A 21,076-nucleotide genomic window follows, 5' to 3' on the forward strand; every position below is an offset into this window, starting at 1 on the left:
CTGAATTTTTGAAAAATTTGAGTATTTTACCAATTGAAGGATCTTATTACTATCGAAATAAAATAATACTTAATTGAATTCGTAAATTTATCATTAATAATACATCCTATAAAATAAGTTTTATTCTAAAGTATTTATGATACCAATTTATGAAATATATAATTGTTTGTATTTTGAAAGTCATTTTGAATTTGAAATTACAATTTTCCCGCTTTTGTGGCATTTACCGACAGGTAACTTTTTTATCGACAGAAAGTAATAGGAACTTATGATGATAAATTACTGTAATATGATAAGAAAGAGTACTTTTTGTTTTTGTTTAAAAATTCAACTTAAATTTTTGAAAAATTTTTGTTTAACAATTAATCTATAAATAGTCTTTAAACTATTATGCAATTGATCGGCTGTTATTTAATCATATATCATACAAGTTTGAATTAATTTAGTAAACAATCCGAGTTTCACACGCGTAAACAAACATTACTGATTATTCTATAAATAAGACGAAATTATTTACGAGCTTTCTATTTTTAAGCAGATATTTAAATATATTCGTCTCATGTTAGGAAATCATACATGTACATTAACGACTTAGAAAATGAGTGGAAGAATCTACGTCGTTGAAAAAGTGTAGGTCGGTGTACGGAAGCCGTGATATCGATTTTTAAATTTACTTTTTTCAACGCCTACATGCTTGAGTGTGTTACGTCGTTGTTGGTACTTTTAGTATAAATCTGAGAGTGAAAAGTGAGGATAGGATAGAGAGAGAGAGAGAGAGAGAGAGAGAGAGAGAGTTAGTCAAAAGACAAAAGAATACGCACAGTCACTTTACATTTGTAAAATAGAAATCTAGGTAGTACTCAAAAGAGACTACCTTAACATTCCAAGGCCAGCTGTTTGGAGCTAATGATTTTAAATAATGACCTTGAATATTATTTATTTTCAATATCCAGCATACAAAACACGGAAATGTAAACAATTGAGTGTTTAAAAGAAAGTGATAATTGAGGAATAATAAATGATAATTGACACTCATTTTTGACAAGTGGCTAACATTATTGCGTTTAAAAACTTAAAAATCAATCTCAAGGGTCATGCTGCCGGTGTGTATCAACACTAGGAAAATCAATGGTGATGTGGTGACGTAGGAGTCCCGCCTTACGATTAGCGAATGAAAGTTACGCGCTCCCCACTACGAAAGTTATTGTAGAGCAGCTGCACGCCGCCAAGCGTACTCATTCCGAAACAGGCAGCCGTCGAGAGCGCACGAAATATTGGGTTGGAAAAGCAGAACACGAATATAACGTACTTCGATCGATCAACTGTCTAAACACAATTGGCGAAAGTAACGTCGAGAAACACATGAGAATTGTATTATATTAATATTCAAGTGTCATTTAATCATTTTGTCAACTCGAGATCGTCAAGTGTTTGTTTATTAAAACGTTTTCACGGCTGTATTTCTTGAGATTTGAACCTTCCAGAAGGCAGAGTGCATCACGAACTATCGAGATGGCGTTTATGATGCCCGTAGTAAAAAATGAGTGGGATATTTACAAGACAAACCGCAGCCGACGTTCATCCGAGTGCTCTAATCCTCAAACATGTCGAAGCCGGAAGGTAAGCGTGAGAACAATAAATTAAATGGTTGAAGAAAGGACAGAAAAGAGGGAAGCAAAAATGACGTGTGGGTTTTAGCTCTTTCTCCCTCTTTTCTACCATTGATTTTGTTCATTCTCATTTCTAGTGTTGTCATCTGCATTTTTCATATTTTTCTTGTCTATAAGACGTGTATCTTATGTTGTCATGTGCTATTTTTTCATTGGCTTGGTATGAGAAAATTTGTCAAATAATTTAACCCACGCTTCAGTGTATGTCATTAACGAATTGAGGGTGTTTTTCATTTCCACGCCGGTTGGTATTCGATTGCGCAAGTCTCAACTGAAACGTATATTTTTTAATGTGTACGAGTCAACACACTAGCACACGATGTCACCAATTTTTTTTATTTCTATTTTCTTTGTATCACGTGACGTTTTATAAGTATAAGTATTCGTAAAGCATCTCCGGTATTCTATTTGTCTCGTGTAGAAAGTAAATTGAAGTGGGAATTAAACACACGCTTGAATAACGGTTGCTGACGACTCTAGCCTCGATGAATCGTAATATGTCATAAACCTCTAGTTTTTTATATCGCTCAAAAACAAATTTATTAATCCTTCAAAACATCCATTAAATCACCGCTGACATAGATAAGCTCTATTTAAAGCTATTTAGTATATAATGCAAACAAATTCATTTTTATTGGCTACATTATAAAATTACATGATGAATATTGGATCTTTCTCCATATTATTAAAATGATATCTCATATTTAAATACAAAAAACTATGTATAATATATCAGAAAATTTTTTGGCAAGTTTTATTGGATTGGAAAGATCATTTGTCACCATGCACATGTTTCTACTTTGAAACAGTCGCGTTTTAGAAAAGACAAAAAAAGACTATCAACAGAATATTATTTCTGACGAAAACATCTAAGAATGAGTGTAAAGTCGCGCATTTATTGAATGTTTACTAAACAACATTGGTATGTAAACACAGCTCAGTGTCATCTTTTTCTTTTTCTTTTTTTATTATCATACTTTTTATCGAATGTCAATGTTTTATTATTTGTCAAGATAAAATAATTATTTTGCAAGGTAAAACTCATTAGAATCATGTAATTAAGTGATTGAATATTTTTATAACGTCTATTTTTATTTCATCTAATTGATGACTTTCAGCTTTGAGATTTTAATTTGCAAACTGATGCCGCACTAATAGATAATGGCTATCATAATCAAATGGTGCGAAAATTATTAAGTGGCAATATTAGAGCTAATGTGTCAATTAAACGTAAGTGCACGCACACCGGGGAACATACAGTGATACTCAACTTTTTTCCAAATTATTGCACTTCATTTTTTAGAAGCTAATCTCATTGTACTGGTGTATTTATATTTTTTACTTATTCAGTTCATTTTATGTATTTGCTCATATTATTTTTTTGTCAAACATAAACCTTTATAAGCAAGTGAGAAACATTTTTAATTATTTTAACACACTTATAATTTGTCAAAATTACTGAAATTCATACGATGTATATGAAAGACCATTAAATGAACTTAATCAATTTAGTCGTTATTATTTTATTTTTATGCCATTTGAAAATACATCTGTATGATTAGTATTGCTCAAGTAAAGAGTGTCACAATATTTTTTTTCTCTATTGTAAATTCGATAAAAATTTGATGTTTATATAACCTTTGGTTAGTTTAGATGTTTTCATATAATAAAGTCTTAGTCATTATTACTTGGCGCCGACAGTTTATGTATATTATTTATTACATATAAATGAACGTTTGAATTGAGTAATTCGATGATTTGTTTTATTCGTCAAATTTGGTACTCCGTTCCTGATGAGCATTGATGGCCTGAGAAACGGTCAAATAAGTTAATTTAATTCTTACACTTATCTAATTGAATAGAGAGTGTCTTCGTGGGTATGTCTTTTTTGCTTGCATCTTTAGCACTGATAAGCTTTTTGTACACGCAATGGACGAGAATTTATAGACGGAAAAAATGTTTTATTAAGCCTTAATTAATTGTCAAATTTAATAAATTTTTTTCAAGTTACTATTGACCTACCTTTTTTCAAGATTATTTTTTAACGACAGTATATAAAAAAAAAATTTATCCATTAAATAACTTAATGTTTATAAATAATTAATAAGTTTTTAATGAATATATTTGTAAAGTTATTTTTGTTATTGAATCATCGAATAATAAATAATGATAAAAATTCTATTTTTAAATTCGTTTAACTTTTTGTCAATATTTATTCGTATTAGTAATAAAAATTCAATATTTTGTTGTTAAATATTCAATCGCATCAGTATGGTTAAATGGAACATTTTTTCTTGATAATTTCTCATCTATGATCATCCACGTGTTAATCAAAAGTCATTTGAGAGCATTGATATCATTGAGTGTTGGCTGTGGAGCAAATTGAGCATTAGCTGATTTATTTTGCAATTGACTCACAGGTGTCGGAGTGTTCTAAATCAGAAGGACCATCGCTATCGACTTCACCTGGTTCTGATTTTCTGACTTCACCAGCACACCGTTCAGTTGCAGTATCCTCTCGACATTTCTCGAGAACATCTTCTAGGGCATCACAGAGCTCTCTCCAGAGTCCATGCAAAAGTACAGGTTCGTCGCCACCGAAGACTGGTAGTTCCAACTCCCTGAATAAATTTCACAATCGACTTGTGGATAAACTTAAAAGATCCTTAAAAAAGGCAGATGACCGTTCGGAGGACCAGAGAAACTTGTCGTGAAACAATCAAGGGGTTTTGGGCCGTCCACCTGCGTTCGGCTCGAAACCGCTCGTGGTCCGACGCACCTCAGCACCTACATCTGCAGAAACCGTGGGAAGCAGAGGCGTGGTGACCAGATCATGCCCCGATCAGTCCGCAGCCTGGTGATTTCTCCGCGGTATCGAGACGACGAATCTACGAGGATCTCTCAGCACTTGAATCTTCAGAGCAGACTTCTTTTGAAGATCAACATCTTAGTGCTTTGTAATCAGAGGGGTAGATACGAAGATACATTGTCGATTATGACTTATAAGTAAAATAACAAGTGATGATGTTGATAATGACGTATTGGTATGGTTATGGTTCGGTAATTATTGTGTAGAATGCCAGCGACAAATATACTCTCTGACTCGGAATATATGGAAACACGGGGACGAGACTAGTCGCTTCAAGGTTAGTGTTATCGGAATATATAGCGATATTCATTTTATGTTTCTTCCACATGCAAGCAATCACAGAGTTCGATTGGTCTACTAAATCGTTTATTTTCTATTTCCCCTGGGGGAATCGTTTGGGTTCTTGCTGATTTTTCAGTTTGTTTGTGACATTCTGCTAATTGTCAGCAAAAAAAGTCATTTGTAAATACATATGGATTTTTTAAAATCAATTCTCTGTTGGAGATTTTTAATGAAGTAATCAACAAATTTCTTTTTAACAAAATGAAATAAATAAAAAATTACTTAAAAATGACCCAGGGATTGGACAAATAAAATTGTACATATTTATTCAATTTTGACAAAAAAAAAACGAAGATTTTTTGTATTTATTTCAATTAATTATTGCTCAAAATAATTTTATAGTATAAACTAAATATTTCATTAAAAATTTTCAATGACTTTTTTGTACTCTGAAACGAATTTTATTAGAAAAAAAAAGGAATTTCTTCTAATCAATTGTTTCATTCAATTAAAGTATTTTCGTGTACATAAGACGTTATTTCATTGATAATTTAACAAAATTGAGGCTTAGTATTGTTTCTTATATTTTTTTATTCATTTACTGGAGTAACTTAACTATCTCTAGTCCGTTTCCCAGTGATATTATCACGGGAAAATGATTGACGATCAGTAATTATTTATAAAAAGTTAACAAATAAGAAGAAAAAAAAGAGAAAAAAAAAATAAAGCGATTACAATTTTATTAAAAAAAAAATAAAAAGAGAATAATATGAGAGAGTTGAAAAAATATTAATAATCTCATACAGTCTATAAATATTTTATCGTTATTTGTTACAATGGAATTTCCATTGTAATACTTTTGATTTATATATTTTTAGTAATCGGTTGGTAATTTTATAATAAAGTTAAACGGGTTCGGAATGAATAGAGGCTAATAGTATTAATCGTTAATTCTATTCACTTTGTTGAAATATTTTTCAACAAATTTGTTGATCATAAGGAACACATTATAAGTTACAAGGTAAATTGATAACTAAAAAATTCAATAGTCAATTGGAACAATAATTTTGAGTTCATTTATTTATTGTGATTGGAATGTGATTTGTTCGCAAGAAATATCGTGTTCGGCAAATATTTGCTAATATTTTTTCGGCGAACGGCCTTTTGCAGTTTCGTGTCCCATGACAATTTGTTTTCAAATTGCATTATCTATACTAAAGATATGAGTGATATTTTTATGTCAGTAATAAAGCGATATTTTTGTTTAAATAAACAGAGAAATAAAATAATTTTCACAGAAGAAAAATATTGCAAATTAAATTTTTCCACCTATAAAAGATCAACCGTAAAATATGAACAGTTCTATTTGTCCGATATTTTATTAATTTCGGAATAGCGATAGCGTAATTAATTCAGTAATTAAACGTATATTTTTGTCAAAAATAAAAAGAAATCGCATGTTTTTCTAAATAAGTTGAAAATTATTTACCTTCTCTGTCGGAGCGTGTAGATAAAATAGATCGATATTTTTTCTAATTTTACGTGTCGCTTTTGCCTCAATTATAAGATAAATTAGATTAAATTGATAGTTTTGTCACGGTAGTAAAAACCGGGAACAATTAAACGATACCGTATGTAACTCTGTGATACGATACGCTCTAAGATAGATTTATTTTGCAAAGATGGGAAGCTAACGAAAGAAAATAAATTATTAAGAAAAAATTAGTATTTAGAGATATTCTTTTTTAACTAAAACAAAATACTGAAAAAATATAAAAATAAATAACAATACAACAAAGAATTGGCAATATCATAAAAATATTCAGTAACTCTCTCCTCTTTACTTTATCTTTCAAGTCGTCTCGAAAATTTGTCGTACAATATCGTTTCATATGACCTAAGACTAAACTTAGGCCATAGCAGGCTGATTAAAAACAAAAAAAGAAACCAAATCAAGAGTGAAATGAAAATAAGATAAAGAATACTAAAGTTCATAAAATAATAAACAATAAAAATCGCCTACACATCCTGCATTTCGATTGAATGAGAGTTTTTAATGAGTGAATGCACGTGGAGTTGAGTGTAAAAGTAAGAGATTGAGTTTTTTCTATGGAAATAATGAATTATTTCCAAGAATTGCCGCTTTACGTAAGACTGCTTTAATGAGAAACAAATGATGATAAACAATAATGTCAGATCGTTATATTGTGGTGCTGGGCTAGAATTATTTGATTATTATTAATAGAATCGATTGAAATAAGAGATAATTGTTATTATTATTTTTTATCAATTCTATTAATAATTACTTATAAGTCTCCCGTCTAACCTGAACTGATTAGCCCGTGATTAAGAGTTGTACTACTTAATTCACGGATTATGGAAGTGTTACTAGAGTAATATGTTGGTGAAATAACGATCTATTTATTGCAGCGATCTTGAGCCTTGCTAATAAAGAATTAAAAAATTTTTCATCGAAAAAAATGTATTTTAATAAACAATTAGTAAGTTATATACATTAATAAATAAACATATTAAAATTAAGTATAAATAGAAATAGTTGTAATGTAAAAAGTATTATCAATCATTTCATATGGTCATTTGAATATTGTTTATTACATGGCACAGGATCGCACAGTTACGAAGATTCATAATTTATTGAGAGATCGCAATATATTTTGTATTATTATTATGATTATTATTATATTACAAATTATTAGTAATAAATTTTCGGGACTTTTGTGCGGATTTATTTATAGCATGGATAAGAGAAAACAAAAGCTGTAGAATAGTATAATACATTGATAGACATATAGATAATTGGTAAAAATAATGACAAGTAATTCAATATAGATAAACAGTTTTATAAAATTAATAGTTAATCATATCATGATGTTTCATTATTTTTTTTTTAAATAAATTCGACAGAATTGTTCCATTTAGTGTATTTTTCTTATCCATGGCCTTAAAAAACATCACTGCCAAAAAAGCCCAGAAACAAGCATAGGCGAATATTAAAATAGAATTTTTTTTTTATATCCACTTTTTTTTATATGATTGTTATTCGCCAATTATTATTATTACGATCATTGATAATATTACAATGTTTATTTAATACTGTGCTTTTAGTATTAATATTTATTGTGAATGATAATTATTTAGTTTATTAAATTATTCACCTCTCGCCAGCCTCGAACATTTCATTAAGACATTAGCATTCATCAATAAATCAAATAATTAATTACTCACAAAAATAAGCAGATATTGGAGAAAAAAATAAAATTTGTTCGAAGCAATGCGTTATTGGTGATTTTTTTTTACACATTCCACGTGTTTTAAATAAGCATTAATGTGTTAATAAAATACAGTTCTTTGGTATTAATATATTTGAGAGCGAGTTTTTATGTATATTAAAAAATTTTGGTGATACTGAAAAATTCAAATAATATATCGAAAAGGTTAAAAATATGCTTAATAATTAGTCAAAAATAAAACTATTATTTATCATTACAGTGTATCGTGATTTTTATGTCATGTTCAATAAAGTTTTAAACATCAACAATACTTTTCTTGTTCGAAATTTATTTCTTTACTTTCTTGAGGTTTTATTTATAATTTAAATTTTAAAGCACTCAAAAGTTTATTTCATTCATAATGCTTAATATAACACTACTTACCAGTACTTATATTATATAACCAGTCTTTAGATCAATATCTGAACTTTGACTTTTTTATGTCAATACCCTGGAATATTCTTACTTAAAACTTTTATTCAGGTATATATTCGTACAGTTGATTGAATTCTGTAGAGAATTTTAAATCAGTGTTTTTTCTACAATGCTATCGTTTCTTTTCTATACAAACACACATCTATTATTTACATTATAAAGAAATATTTAGAAAATATATATTTTTTTTAATTTATTCAGATGTATGTAGATGATTTTACAAGCTTTTCCTGGAGGAATATTCACTATAATAAATGGAAAATTAATTCTTTTATTTTCTAATGATGCACAAGCACGTGGATTAGTTGCAGAAATTTTTAGACATAATTTCTGAGATAATTATAAATATTGTTATTCCTTGAATAATTATTATCTTCTAAAAATTTTACAAGTATTATTTAAAATTTCAATAATTTAATATTTTTATGAAAAAAACTTTTTTGTTCATTTTGTCTTCAAAAGTTATTCATAAAAATATAATATTAAATGACTTTCACTTCAACTTCATGGTGAATACTTCCTTACTTAATTCTAGACAATTTTATGAATAATCATACTTGATTCTTAAATTATTTGTAATTTTCTATAAATATTTATCAATGAACAGCATTTGAATATTTCTATGATGATTTTTTTTATTTCACTTCAAATAATAACTCTATTATTTACTCATGGACTTTTGAAGTTAAATAAAAAAAAAACAATTAAAATCTAGGAGTGGCTTAAATGAATATTCGCTATTTAAACACAGAAAAAATGTTAGTTATTTCAACGACAGACTGACTACATTCCTTTTCAACTTCTTTGTCAAATGCACCTACATCACGACGAGTCTGTTTCATCCCTCTCGACTGAAATAAACGGCGTGAGTGTCTCTGAACGTACGCTGTTTCTTTCTGAATTCGTCATAGTAGTCGACTCTCTATTTTCTTGTCTCACTAAATAAATAAATAAATAAATGCATCAATCAGTAAATAGAATTGATGATTAATTATAACATATTTTATATTAATTATTTAAACATTAAACAAATTTTTTATTGTGGAATTTCCACACTTAAGTGGCATGAAATATCAATGAAGATTCATCGATTTGTCTATAAAGTATCATCAATATTTAATGAAAGTCAAACACATTACTTTTATGGCTACATAAACATTATCGTCGATTTTTATTTTATTGTTGGTGCATATATTTTTTAACTATGTTGAATTATAAAAAATTTTTGTACAACCGAATGAATTGTTTCTAAATTTTTTTTAATGATTTTTTTTTATTATTAATATTAACAGAGGAAAACCATGGGTGAGGATACCATAAGAATATAAATAAAATAGTAACAAATTGATGATGGATTTATGTATGGTTACGCCAATGGTATTCACGGATGGAAATTTCCACTGCTGAGAGCCCGCCGTGAGAGTAAGTAGCCAGAGTTTGACTCATTACTGTGAAAATAATTGTATTCTTTGAAACGATTTTTCGCCATCAGTTCAATGACAGACAAAAAGTATGATAATTTGAATATTGAACAATCAGCTCATATTAATAATTATTATTTTCTCTGATTCATAGAATAAAGTAGACAAACTAATGTATGAATATAAGATAAGAAAACTCTCAAGATTTATTTTATTCACTGTGAAGTTATTTTTAGATTTTTCATTGTAGAACTCACTTTTGCTAATTTATTCTTATTTCTATTTATTAATTCCTATTAGAGATATTTCTTGCCTATTTTTTGTTCATTTCAAGGACGAAACCCAGTTCACTACTCCTTATTATACAATCCTACACGTGTCAGGCTTTTTTGTTTATCTTTCTTTAACCTTTTCTCTATTCATGTTCCAAAAGCCTGCATATCTTTTTGTAGTCTAGATATGTTGCTGCTAATCTCATGGATTCGTACATGCCGAAAGTCAACCAAAGTCTCGTGTCTACAAGTAATGTGGAAGGTACTGCGTGACTACAGCAGGAATCCAGGTCGATGCACTTGTGGCTAGTACGGAATAGGGACGACGATCAATACTCTTTTGCGTTGTACGTTCAGCGAATCTAAGACTATTTTGGAACAATATTCAACTTATTTTTAAATCAACGTTGCATCCTCGTTAAAGGTGAGTTTGTCAGGGACATTTTAAGATTATCTCAAGACGATCATTACCATCAAGTTATCCTAAGCTATTCCCTCGTCTATAATTAAGCCTTACGACTGTTTTAATCATCTCATACATCAATATCAATTATCATAGTTCATTTTTATCAGCTCTAGAACTGTCGATATCATAAATCAACTACGCTATTGTTTCAGGAAATTAGTCGAGTGTCTTGATAAATTTGGAGTATGATTCAAAAAAAATTCTTAGAAAAATTCATTAACTTTAGCACAGTCATTGTATTATCTTTTCAGCCATGTAGTTAATCCATAAAACTAAAATGAGCTGATTTATCTTTGACGGTTTCACTTCTCTTTTCAACTTTATTACTTAAACACTGTTTTTGTTTGCTAATAAACTTTTTTTTTAAGAATTTGTCGTAAAACTGACTTTTAACGATTATTTATTATTATTTACTAAATGATGTTTCAAACATTCATGTATCTATACATAATTCACAGAGTTCAAGATAATTCTCCAGGTCAAGGATGAGTAACGAACAATATGTAACATCTGATAGCTGTAAATATAAGAAGTTATGTTAAAGATCAAAAATGATCATGAACTTTACAGTTAATTATCTTTGATAAGGAAATTATTGTCACAATACAACATGAATATGAGACAATAAAACAAGAAATGTTATGAACTAAGTTTATATTAGTTGTATAATCGATTGCTGGATTTTTCCACGGCGTAGTTTTGCTAGACAGGCAATGAAATCTGACCTTCCCAATGAAGGATTTCCTATCTCTTAAGCCATACTATCATGAGCTGATTTCCCCTGCGAATTTCAGTCAAATATATTATATTTAAGTCTAAGGTATTATTTATTAAGGCTTTTTGGATTATTTAAAAAAAGATTATAAAATGTCATCTTTACTTTTAATATTTATTTAGTAGCAAGTAAGAAATGCATTTTAAGATTCGCTAATCCATGTCTTGCGGTATTCGTATTTATAGCAGGAAAGATGCTAAAAAATGTGTCAACAAATTGATAAGTCGATATAGACGTCATTCGTCTTATGATGAATGTCATTATTAATAATATTTACATGTTAAAGCTTTTCGTTGTTAAGCTACTTCATAAGAATAATCTAGAAATGTTTGAACAAATATTCAAGATAAGGTATCACGGATCAATATAGCTCAAGTTTTCTGCCTATATATTCAATAAATCCCATAAAAGTTAAAATGCAACTTTGTTTATAAAATCAATTAAAAATTATTTATTTTATATTAGTTTTTTTATTCAGATAATTTGAGATATTTATAAAAAATTGATTTCAATCGTTTGGGGAAACCGTTTAGAGTTGAAGCTTTTACTAAAAGGTTACCAGTTCTTTGAAGTTCTAATCAAAGTTTGTACTATGTTTGATCAAAAGGTTTTAAATGTTTCGGAAATATTGAGGATTTTCAGTCATTTCACAAATGGACTTTTTGGTCAGCTTTCAATGAACTGTAAATATTTGAGTATGAACTGATGTAAATATTTGTTAAAAGTATATTGAATATTGTAAATACAGCGAAAATATGAAATAATCACTGTTATTGTTGATGAAAAAAGAAAAATGACTAGACGAAATCTGTATCATTTTTCTTGGAATATTGAGTAACTTAACTAGAATTGTACAACGAAATTGGCTGCTGTAGTATTGGACACCTGCCGAAATTTGACTAAAATTGTAACACGTGGCCAGAACGTGGTTAATTTATCCGGTGTCGAGATGCCCGAGTGTCGCTTTGTTATTTTAAGATGCATCGCACAATCACACTGGCGCTTATGTTACAAACTTGAGGTGAATCTTCGTCTCGACGCCTACGTCTTGTCTATTGCCGTCGCCAAATTATGTAGCAACAATATTAATTTTATAACAAAAACAATATGATATTCATAGTGTGTTAAAGAGATTAAGGAAATAGAGCACAAATAGTATAACAAGTTAATTTTCAATTAATTTTCAACGTTATTCCAACCAAGTAGGGATGACAGAAAGCCGTTTAAATGACGTGTGTTCAAAGAATTGTATTTTCAAATGGCGTGGCTGAGTGCCAAGGTAAGAAAGATATGCATGGGAGGCATATCAGCTCGAAATAAACGTGTTGAGCAGAGTATTCACGGTTTGTGAGTCGTCAGCGTGTCCGGAAGTAACTCCCACACTTCGGATAACTCTCAATTGGATTTGCAAACCATTTAAAGATCTACTTCAGGATAGAACTTTGACGTGGCATACAGAATGCGTAGGATCGACTCGATTTATGATGATACTAATGGTGTTGGAATGAAACCAATCGGTTCAATAAATTCTTGTGAGGAAAAAAGTTACTTTTATATATCTAGATTAATTCAGAAAAAGCTACTTTATTTTCAAATTTACTCTCTCATATTTTATTAAAATAAAACCAATGAAAAGTCCCATATTTTATTTAATTATATTTTAAATCATTTTACAATAAAAAATAAATACTAATATCACGTTTATTTATTAATAAATGATGAGATAGAAAATTCGTGTTATTTCATTCAATATTTAAATAAAAATAGTTTCCGTTAAATTATTTGGCTATTGTTTTGTCTTATAATAATTGATTTTTGCCTCATAAATACCGTATTGACTATACGTGAGAGGTTCTTGGTCAAGTTTTTATCTTATCATTTTAATAATTATACGTGTACGAGTAGACTTATGGTAGTATAGTTTAGAATATAATCATTCAAAAACCTCAAGGAAAAAATTTATTTTTCCTGTACACTGTCTGTAGTTCTTAAAAATAAAAAGACTTTAGAAACCCCAAATGACTGATCAGACAGCTCTAATAAGAGGTTTGAAACAGGTTTGCAAGAGTTAAATTATGTTAGAAGACTTGCACGTGCGTCACGATATGACGCTTGTGTGCTATCATGAAAAGTTATAATGAATTGTATGTCTTTGCATATTATTTAAGTGAATCACAGTATTAAATATTTGCTCCAAAAGTATAAATAAGGGTTTTAATTCTAAATTCATGAATTTTTTATTTAAATTAGGATTGATTGTTGACAGTTAATCATCAGTTTGATGATAAGAAATACCAATGCAATCATTATCAGACTTATATACGTACATATCCGATAGTATTTTATTCTATAATTAGCCGAATGGATACAACATGTACTGCTTGAGTAATTCTTTGTAACTTTATAATTCCAATAGTGTTGTGACCACTAGCGAGGTCGTTCATAAATATCAACCAATGCAGGATAGAAAAAAGATTTTGCTGACAGGAAATGCATAATATGTGGTTTGATTTTTATAATGATCATGGCGCCAGGTAATTGAAATGTAATATTAGTTGTCTATTTGTGGGAAAAACATGTGACTTAACAACGCAAATTGAATGCGTATCGTGTAGCATTAAAATCGTACCTCACACATCATTTATTTAGATTCACGTTCGTCGTTATGCCACAATTATTATGCTGTTAAGATTCGTAATGTATATGATCTCGAAAAATTATAGAGTAAGTCAACACAGTTACTCCAAATGATGTCTGAATTGTTGAAGACATTTCCATCAAGTTATTGCATTTTCTGGAAAAGATTCTTCTTGATTTATTTTATAACTTTATTTAGAATTCATTTGATGTGTACGGAAAAATGTGTTGATATTCATTCATTGGTCAGCTATTAATTGAAATTAGGCTAAAGATTTTGAAGCTGATGAAATCATTGAAAATTTTCGTCACATAGTTTTCCTTCTTGGATTTATGTCAAGTAACTGTTTAGTTATTTGATCTATTTTAAAAATGTCTACGATATTGGATTATTAATTTACTATTCCTAAAATGACTTGCATTATTTATTAACAAGTTTTTAAATATGGTTTTAATTCATTATTGTCTAATTCTAATTGTTAGGAATTAATTATAACATTTATTTCACACAATTTCTCCATACAATGCTCTTGAGTAATTGTTTTTTTATTGCTCAATAAAAAGTAAAGTTTAATAAATTCTGTCATAAATATGAGTAAGTGCAAATCTACAATTCTTTCCATTCTTTTTATTGATAATTTTTTTTTCATATTCATCACTTTCTGCACGTAAGCAGTTACTCGATGCGTCAGAGTAGCCATCAAAGTGTCGAGAGTGCAGCTTCAAAGTTGTTTCTTCGCAGTAGCAGACGATAATGTTAACTGGAGCACATCGGATTATCTATTGAGTTGAAGCGACGAACATGTCTCGACCTTGACATGACTTAGGTTTCTCATCGGCTATTAATTGTCTTGCATAATTTCAAATTCTCCCAAACTTATGTCTTCATGCTACGTCAGACAGTTATTGAGAAACACTAAGGAAGCCTGATATGCAATGTTTTATAACAGTATTATTGTCTCTTGATATATTCAAAAATCCATATGTCACTGGCCGAAGAAAATTAATGTGAAAAGGCACGACCTCGATGACGTCTTGGATTCCCCGCAAGGACGGAGACTGTGAAGACGACGTGCTTGTGCACTAGTGCATCTAGTTGCATCCATTTTCGCACGATTCAAGGGAAACCAGTCCTGACCGGACTCGTATGTCTATTGGCATGTGCTTACCATTGGCGTAATCATCAATTATTTTTATTTTTACTTTAAATTCCATTATTTTTCGAAATTTACTTTTAATTCACATTCAAGTAAATATTGGCTTTCACATAAATTTAATCAACTTCCTCGTCTCTGACAACTACTGACATTCATTAAAATAGCACAGACTCATGAATGAATTGATTTTCCCCCTGACACTCAGATAGTTCATCAAGTTCCTGGATTCCCAACTGATCTGAGTATGCCATCTGTTGGGAGTTTCTCCATAAGCTGGTTCAACATGAACAAGAGATGGCGTTCTTCAACACCACGCTTGAGTGTCCAATCAGTTATTTAACTACTATCAGTAAGAACGTTCACTGCATAAGATAGAATTGATTTCTTTGATGTTAGTTGATGATTCTCTAGGTGATTGAATAATCTACAATCACTGTACTTCCATCAGCTACATCAACTTATCAAATGCTGGAGAAATAGGCTGCTACTGGAATTCTTCGATCCCCGTTTCAGTCTATAATTAACTGGTCTAGACCATTTGAAATTAAGCAGTTGTAATAACTTACAATTAACAATTATCCAATTAGATAAGTCCGATTAAAGAGCATGGTACAATGACTATTAATTCTAGTAAAAACTTCCAAGTTGAAAGACGTAAAAAACTTTTGTTAGTATTATTACAAATTTATCACGAATTTTAAATTTGATTTTAGATATTCAAGTCATGTATTGGAAGGCTCTTTTGGCGTGACGTTCTTTCTCGTTGATTGTACCGCTGAGTTGAACCATTTGTATGGTATAGCAGCACCAGGAAAGCATGAAATAACTCACGAATTGATTCACAACCCAGGCTCTCCGAAATTCCGACAGGGGCTATACGACAAAGTTTCGACCTCGTAAATGTCTTGCTTTGGAGACAGAATGCATAATGCAGAGAATCGATCCCCTTGGACCGGAAATGACTTGTTATTCTGTCTTTTTCTTTCACGTGAGTCCAATTTTTTCACTTTTTATTATTTTTCTAATCTCTTCTTCTTTCAGTTTGATAAAATAGTCACGTTGTTAGTAATTGTTTTAAAAAGTATCAGCTCATCACTTGGATACTCAGTTAGGCTCTTTATTAAATTAGAGAAATGATGATCACAGCTGTATATGAATTGAATGATTGAGATAATTTAATGTTAGTTGTGATACATTTGATCTTCTTGAATATATTCGAGCATATTATGTAATTTAACTCTCTATCCTAATTTCACAAGCATTAATGGTCGTATTAATCAAGGTCATTGAGTAATTGCACATCAAGCACCAGATGGTTCTTTGAGGAAATTAGTAAACCTATCACTTCAATCAGTCTGATAACGTGAATAATATTTGACTGAACATCGATCCTAAATTTATCTATTTACTTGTAAGCTCAATCGTCGTTATGCTAAAATGTTATAATTATTTTAACCATGCGGACATTAATGCTTGTGTTTGACGTTATAAAAAGTTCCAAGGACAAGAAAATCCAACGATTGATGGTTGGAACATGTCGCCTTTTTTTGATCATTATTCTCTCAAAGGGATTAATCGTTTTTTATGGGAACAAAAAATCAACCTAAAAATGGAAAGCTCGATAAATCATAAAAAATCTCGTTTATTCAACTGTTGCAAAAACTTGAGCAAAAATTCATTTAGCTATTTTGATATAAAAATATAGAATTAAAATTTTGTTCATCAGTTAAGTTATAAAAAAACATTCAATGTTTTAAGTTGTTTTTTAGTGTTTGTATGTAATTTTGTTCATTTCGCACAATCATATATTTTCTTTCTCTTCTTTTTTTCAATCATTTAAAGTCAGCTTCGCTATTTTATTTTCAAAGTAAATATTAAAGCTCTAGAAATTGATGAACAGAACAATTGTAATCCTTTTTTTTTACATAGTTGATGAATTTGTTAGACTTAAATTATTTACAATTATTCGTTTTTTTTTATTAGCATTTCGAAAATATTGGTGCATGCTGCGTTTTAATACTCTTTTGTGAAAACAAAACTTTCAATTCTCGATACCATTTGACATGTACAGGCATATACTTTTACAACGACATATTTCGACCAATTTGGAAGTTTACTGAGCTCTCGAAAAAACAGTGCTAAACTTGATGCTGTTCCTTGTATAAATTTTCCAAGTATTTTTATTGAAAAGTTTCTTTTAATTAATCTCATGAGTTCTGCGTCATGTATTGTTTGTTTCTCAAACAGAACCATCTGACAATTTTTGTCATATAAATAATAATAATAATGTACAACAATAATACATTACAAATATTATTGATATTGTTTAGAAATATCTTTCCATCATAAATAAAATAATGAATAGTTTGTTTCTTTAGTAAATCTTGGCTCTTTTAAACACATGCAATATTATTCATTCACATTTGGTATACAATTGTTCAACACATGTTGAAAACACTCAAAAGTTATAAAAATGTATTTTTTATGTTAATTTTTCCATTATGTTACTCCTACACGTACACTCCTCCATTTGTTTTACACCTTGACCAGCCTCCAGATCTCACGCCCATTTTCCAGATCAACCAATTCAAAATATCCATTATGTTAACTAAAAATTAATTAGACTTTCTTAAACTTTTTTTTTTAAATTCCTTTAAAATTCATACTATAAGGTGGGAATATTCTTCAAAAAAAAGCTCACTTTAGTCAATCAAAAAATTGAGCTTTTAATACTGCAAATCCGAGATGATTCACACATGTGTAAAATTCAATCATTTATTATGTGTTACATGTATAACTCCATTAACAAATTATACTACGTGTGTGAACTTGTTACACACAATTATGTGTGTAAAAAGTGTCTACAAAATTACTATAGTTCATTTATGGCGTTATACAAAATCTGTGTGAATTTCAAACACGTGTGACAAGATTTTGGATTTGTAGTGAATTCTCTAAAATCCAATTGATTTAAAATATTTTAATAATAAAAGATAAATGTTTATTGATATTTCTCAATCATTATTTTTAATCGATACAAATATTAATAAATTATATTTTATTTAATCAAATATTTAATTAATACCGTGAAAGAATGAAATTTTTTATTTATTTATTTTTAATACAAATAATTGACAATGCTTTTACTTTCATAGTAATTTCATAATAATGGAATTTTAACGATTATAATATAATAGTTTGAATAGTTTAGCTGAGAATTTTAATTTAAATATCAGGTTCTCATTAATTCCCTTTATAAAAGCATTATTTAAACACAAAGGTAGTCCAGCATAGTTGACATTATATTTTTGAAAAAATTTATTGACGAAATTAAAGGGATTATTTTCCTTTAGGGACTTGTAGTAGTAAATGAAGATTGACGGTCTGTCATTTCATGCATAAGTAACTGCAATTATATTAAAAAAGTTTATTCAGCTCTAGTTTAATTATTTTGGTAATTTCAAAGTCAATTTAAAATCCAAAAATACAATAATAGTGCTTGTACATGTTTTTTGCATTTCTCTTGATTAATATTAATGTGTTTAATGTAATTTATATGATATTACATATAATATTATCAATATTGATTATTAGTTTTGTTAATAACTAATTATAAAAAGCATTCTATGATGTTCCTGAGAACATATAAATTATAATGCTCTCCTCTTTATATATACTTAAAGTTTTCATGCTTTTTGGGTCCACAAAAATTATTCTCAATATTACAAAAATTTATTTCTTTCACAACATTTTAGAAACTTTTTAAAAAGTTTTGCTTTTTATTCACACTTTTATTACAGTTTTCTACTGAAATACATCCCTTAAAGTTGATAGACAAATTCTTCTATATTTATTCAAAAAAAATTAATATGTTATAATTTTTTTATAATATATTAATTTTATTGAAACTCCAGTCTTGCAAATTATTCCAAGAAATATTGGTGGAGCTACCAATAAGTTGGCCACTTAATCTTCATTGGTTTTGTTCTAAAACTGAATCATTTGAGCATCTAAATTGACTCTAATACTTACATGCATAGACATTTTGAGGTAATAGACTCAAGAATAATAGTGTAGAACGATTATAGATATCCCCGCGATGTTTCACTGCTTTAGAGCTTGGATTCCCGCAGGGATTACTCGATTGGTTTCGCGATATTGGAATAAAGAGAGAGAAGACTAGAGCAATTGAGGGAAAGAGAAAATACATGTCGCTGATTTCTAATCGAGTTTTTCTGACACACGTGTCCCGATAATCTTCCATATCCAATTGGTAATCTTCATAGGGATTGTGATCGTTTTCTTCCACACCTTTCTTACAAAAATTATAGAACGCGATATATTTATAAATACATTTTTTATTCATCTTCATTTATATTTGATCTTTTGTGTGAATTGAGTTTTCTATTAAAATGAAAATTCATGTCAGACCAGATTAATTAAATAAATAGCAGATTAAATACCAACTTGTTTATTTTTACTACGTTTTAATTTATACTTTTTAATAATAAAACATCACACGAAGAATCTGGAATTATGAAGAGAATGCTTGATATTACTTGTTGATGTTAGTTGTTCTCATATATTTAGTACAAAGCAACATTTAAAGTATTATCAAGGAATTTATAATTTTCAGTACGAACAACACTAACTTATATGATATTAATGCTGAAAATGTATGTTAGGACCGTGTCATATTGAAAACCGATATTAATAGTACATATTTGCATGCACGTTTAACTCGTAGAGTGTTTAGGTCTGTTTTCTCTCTTACCTACACCATATTTTAACTTTTGTGCATGAAGAGAATTTACTCTTAGTTAGGGAAAATCGATTTTTAGCTTGATCGTCGAACAATTTCCTGTGTATTGTCGTCTAAAAGTTTTATATTAATGCCAACAATTTCGCAAGTTTGTGTAATTTTTCGCAATGCTCCTAACTATTCATGAAGTTGCAGAAAAAAGAAAGCAATCGTCGTCCCACATCTCCAGCGCGTCAATTTGTCTTTCATCATCTACTTTATCTAGCATCGTTGGATTGCGGTCGAGTATAGCCGCTCGCACATCTTTTACTGAAGAATGTATCTTCTAGATGAATAGACATCGTTCGGTTGAAATACCTCAGACGTTATCAGTTAGTAAACAAGTCCGGTAAATACGCTGACGTTTTGCTGTGTTCCGAAACGATTCACCCACGTGTTAAAGAGTGATTTTGCAACTCTGCTAGAACTAACAATGTCTTCAACGGTTATTTTTTCAACTCCACCTTAGCGGATTGGCGTTTCAACTTTTTTTCTAAATTATAAGAATATTTTACTTCATTTTTGTTTTTTCCCCAAATGATGAATCCTAAGCTTGTTATTAATGTTTTTAGTGACTTATAATAATAATATTGGTAAAATAGTATTTGTATCGGAGGAGAGTTTTTTGTTGAAAATTTTTCAATTGTAGTTTTCTTTTATGAGAAGTTTTTTAATTGAAAACTATAGTTATCAAGTTATTCTCATGTTCAAAAATATTTCATTTTGTGTTGATATAAAAAACAATGTTAGGTAGGAAAATTTTTTTTGTAGTTTTTACATCATATATTTAATAACTCAGACTTTGTTAGAATATTACACTGCAAATCCAAATTGTAGACACTTTTAAAACGCTAAGCCTCTTCAATGTTCAATGTCGTAAATAAACTATAGATTTTTCACACACTACGAAACGTGTAAAAAGTGTCTACAAATCATGCATAGTTTGTTAAGGGCATTTTACATTGAACACACGTTACGCGTATTATTTTAACACGTTTGTG

General features: G+C 29.2%; 1 protein-coding gene across 2 annotated transcripts; it reads left to right on the forward strand.

Moving 5' to 3' along the window:
* The first annotated feature begins 1,215 nt into the window (after nucleotides 1-1,215).
* Nucleotides 1,216-4,539, forward strand: LOC118074412 (uncharacterized). Of its 2 annotated transcripts, XM_035095602.1 has the most exons (3): nucleotides 1,216-1,620; nucleotides 4,091-4,256; nucleotides 4,346-4,539. In XM_035095602.1, exons 1-3 carry the CDS (start codon nucleotides 1,513-1,515, stop codon nucleotides 4,351-4,353), a joined length of 282 nt encoding a protein of 93 aa, XP_034951493.1. In that variant the 5' UTR covers nucleotides 1,216-1,512; the 3' UTR covers nucleotides 4,354-4,539. The 2 variants fall into 2 exon arrangements, with proteins under 2 accessions (XP_034951493.1, XP_034951492.1); XM_035095601.1 differs by having other exon boundaries at nucleotides 1,221-1,620; nucleotides 4,091-4,539.
* The last annotated feature ends 16,537 nt before the right edge of the window (nucleotides 4,540-21,076 follow it).

Source organism: Chelonus insularis, unplaced genomic scaffold, assembly GCF_013357705.1.
Source record: "Chelonus insularis isolate UGA/USDA-ARS -01 unplaced genomic scaffold, ASM1335770v1 contig_135_pilon, whole genome shotgun sequence".
Classification (NCBI taxonomy): Eukaryota; Metazoa; Arthropoda; class Insecta; order Hymenoptera; family Braconidae; genus Chelonus; species Chelonus insularis.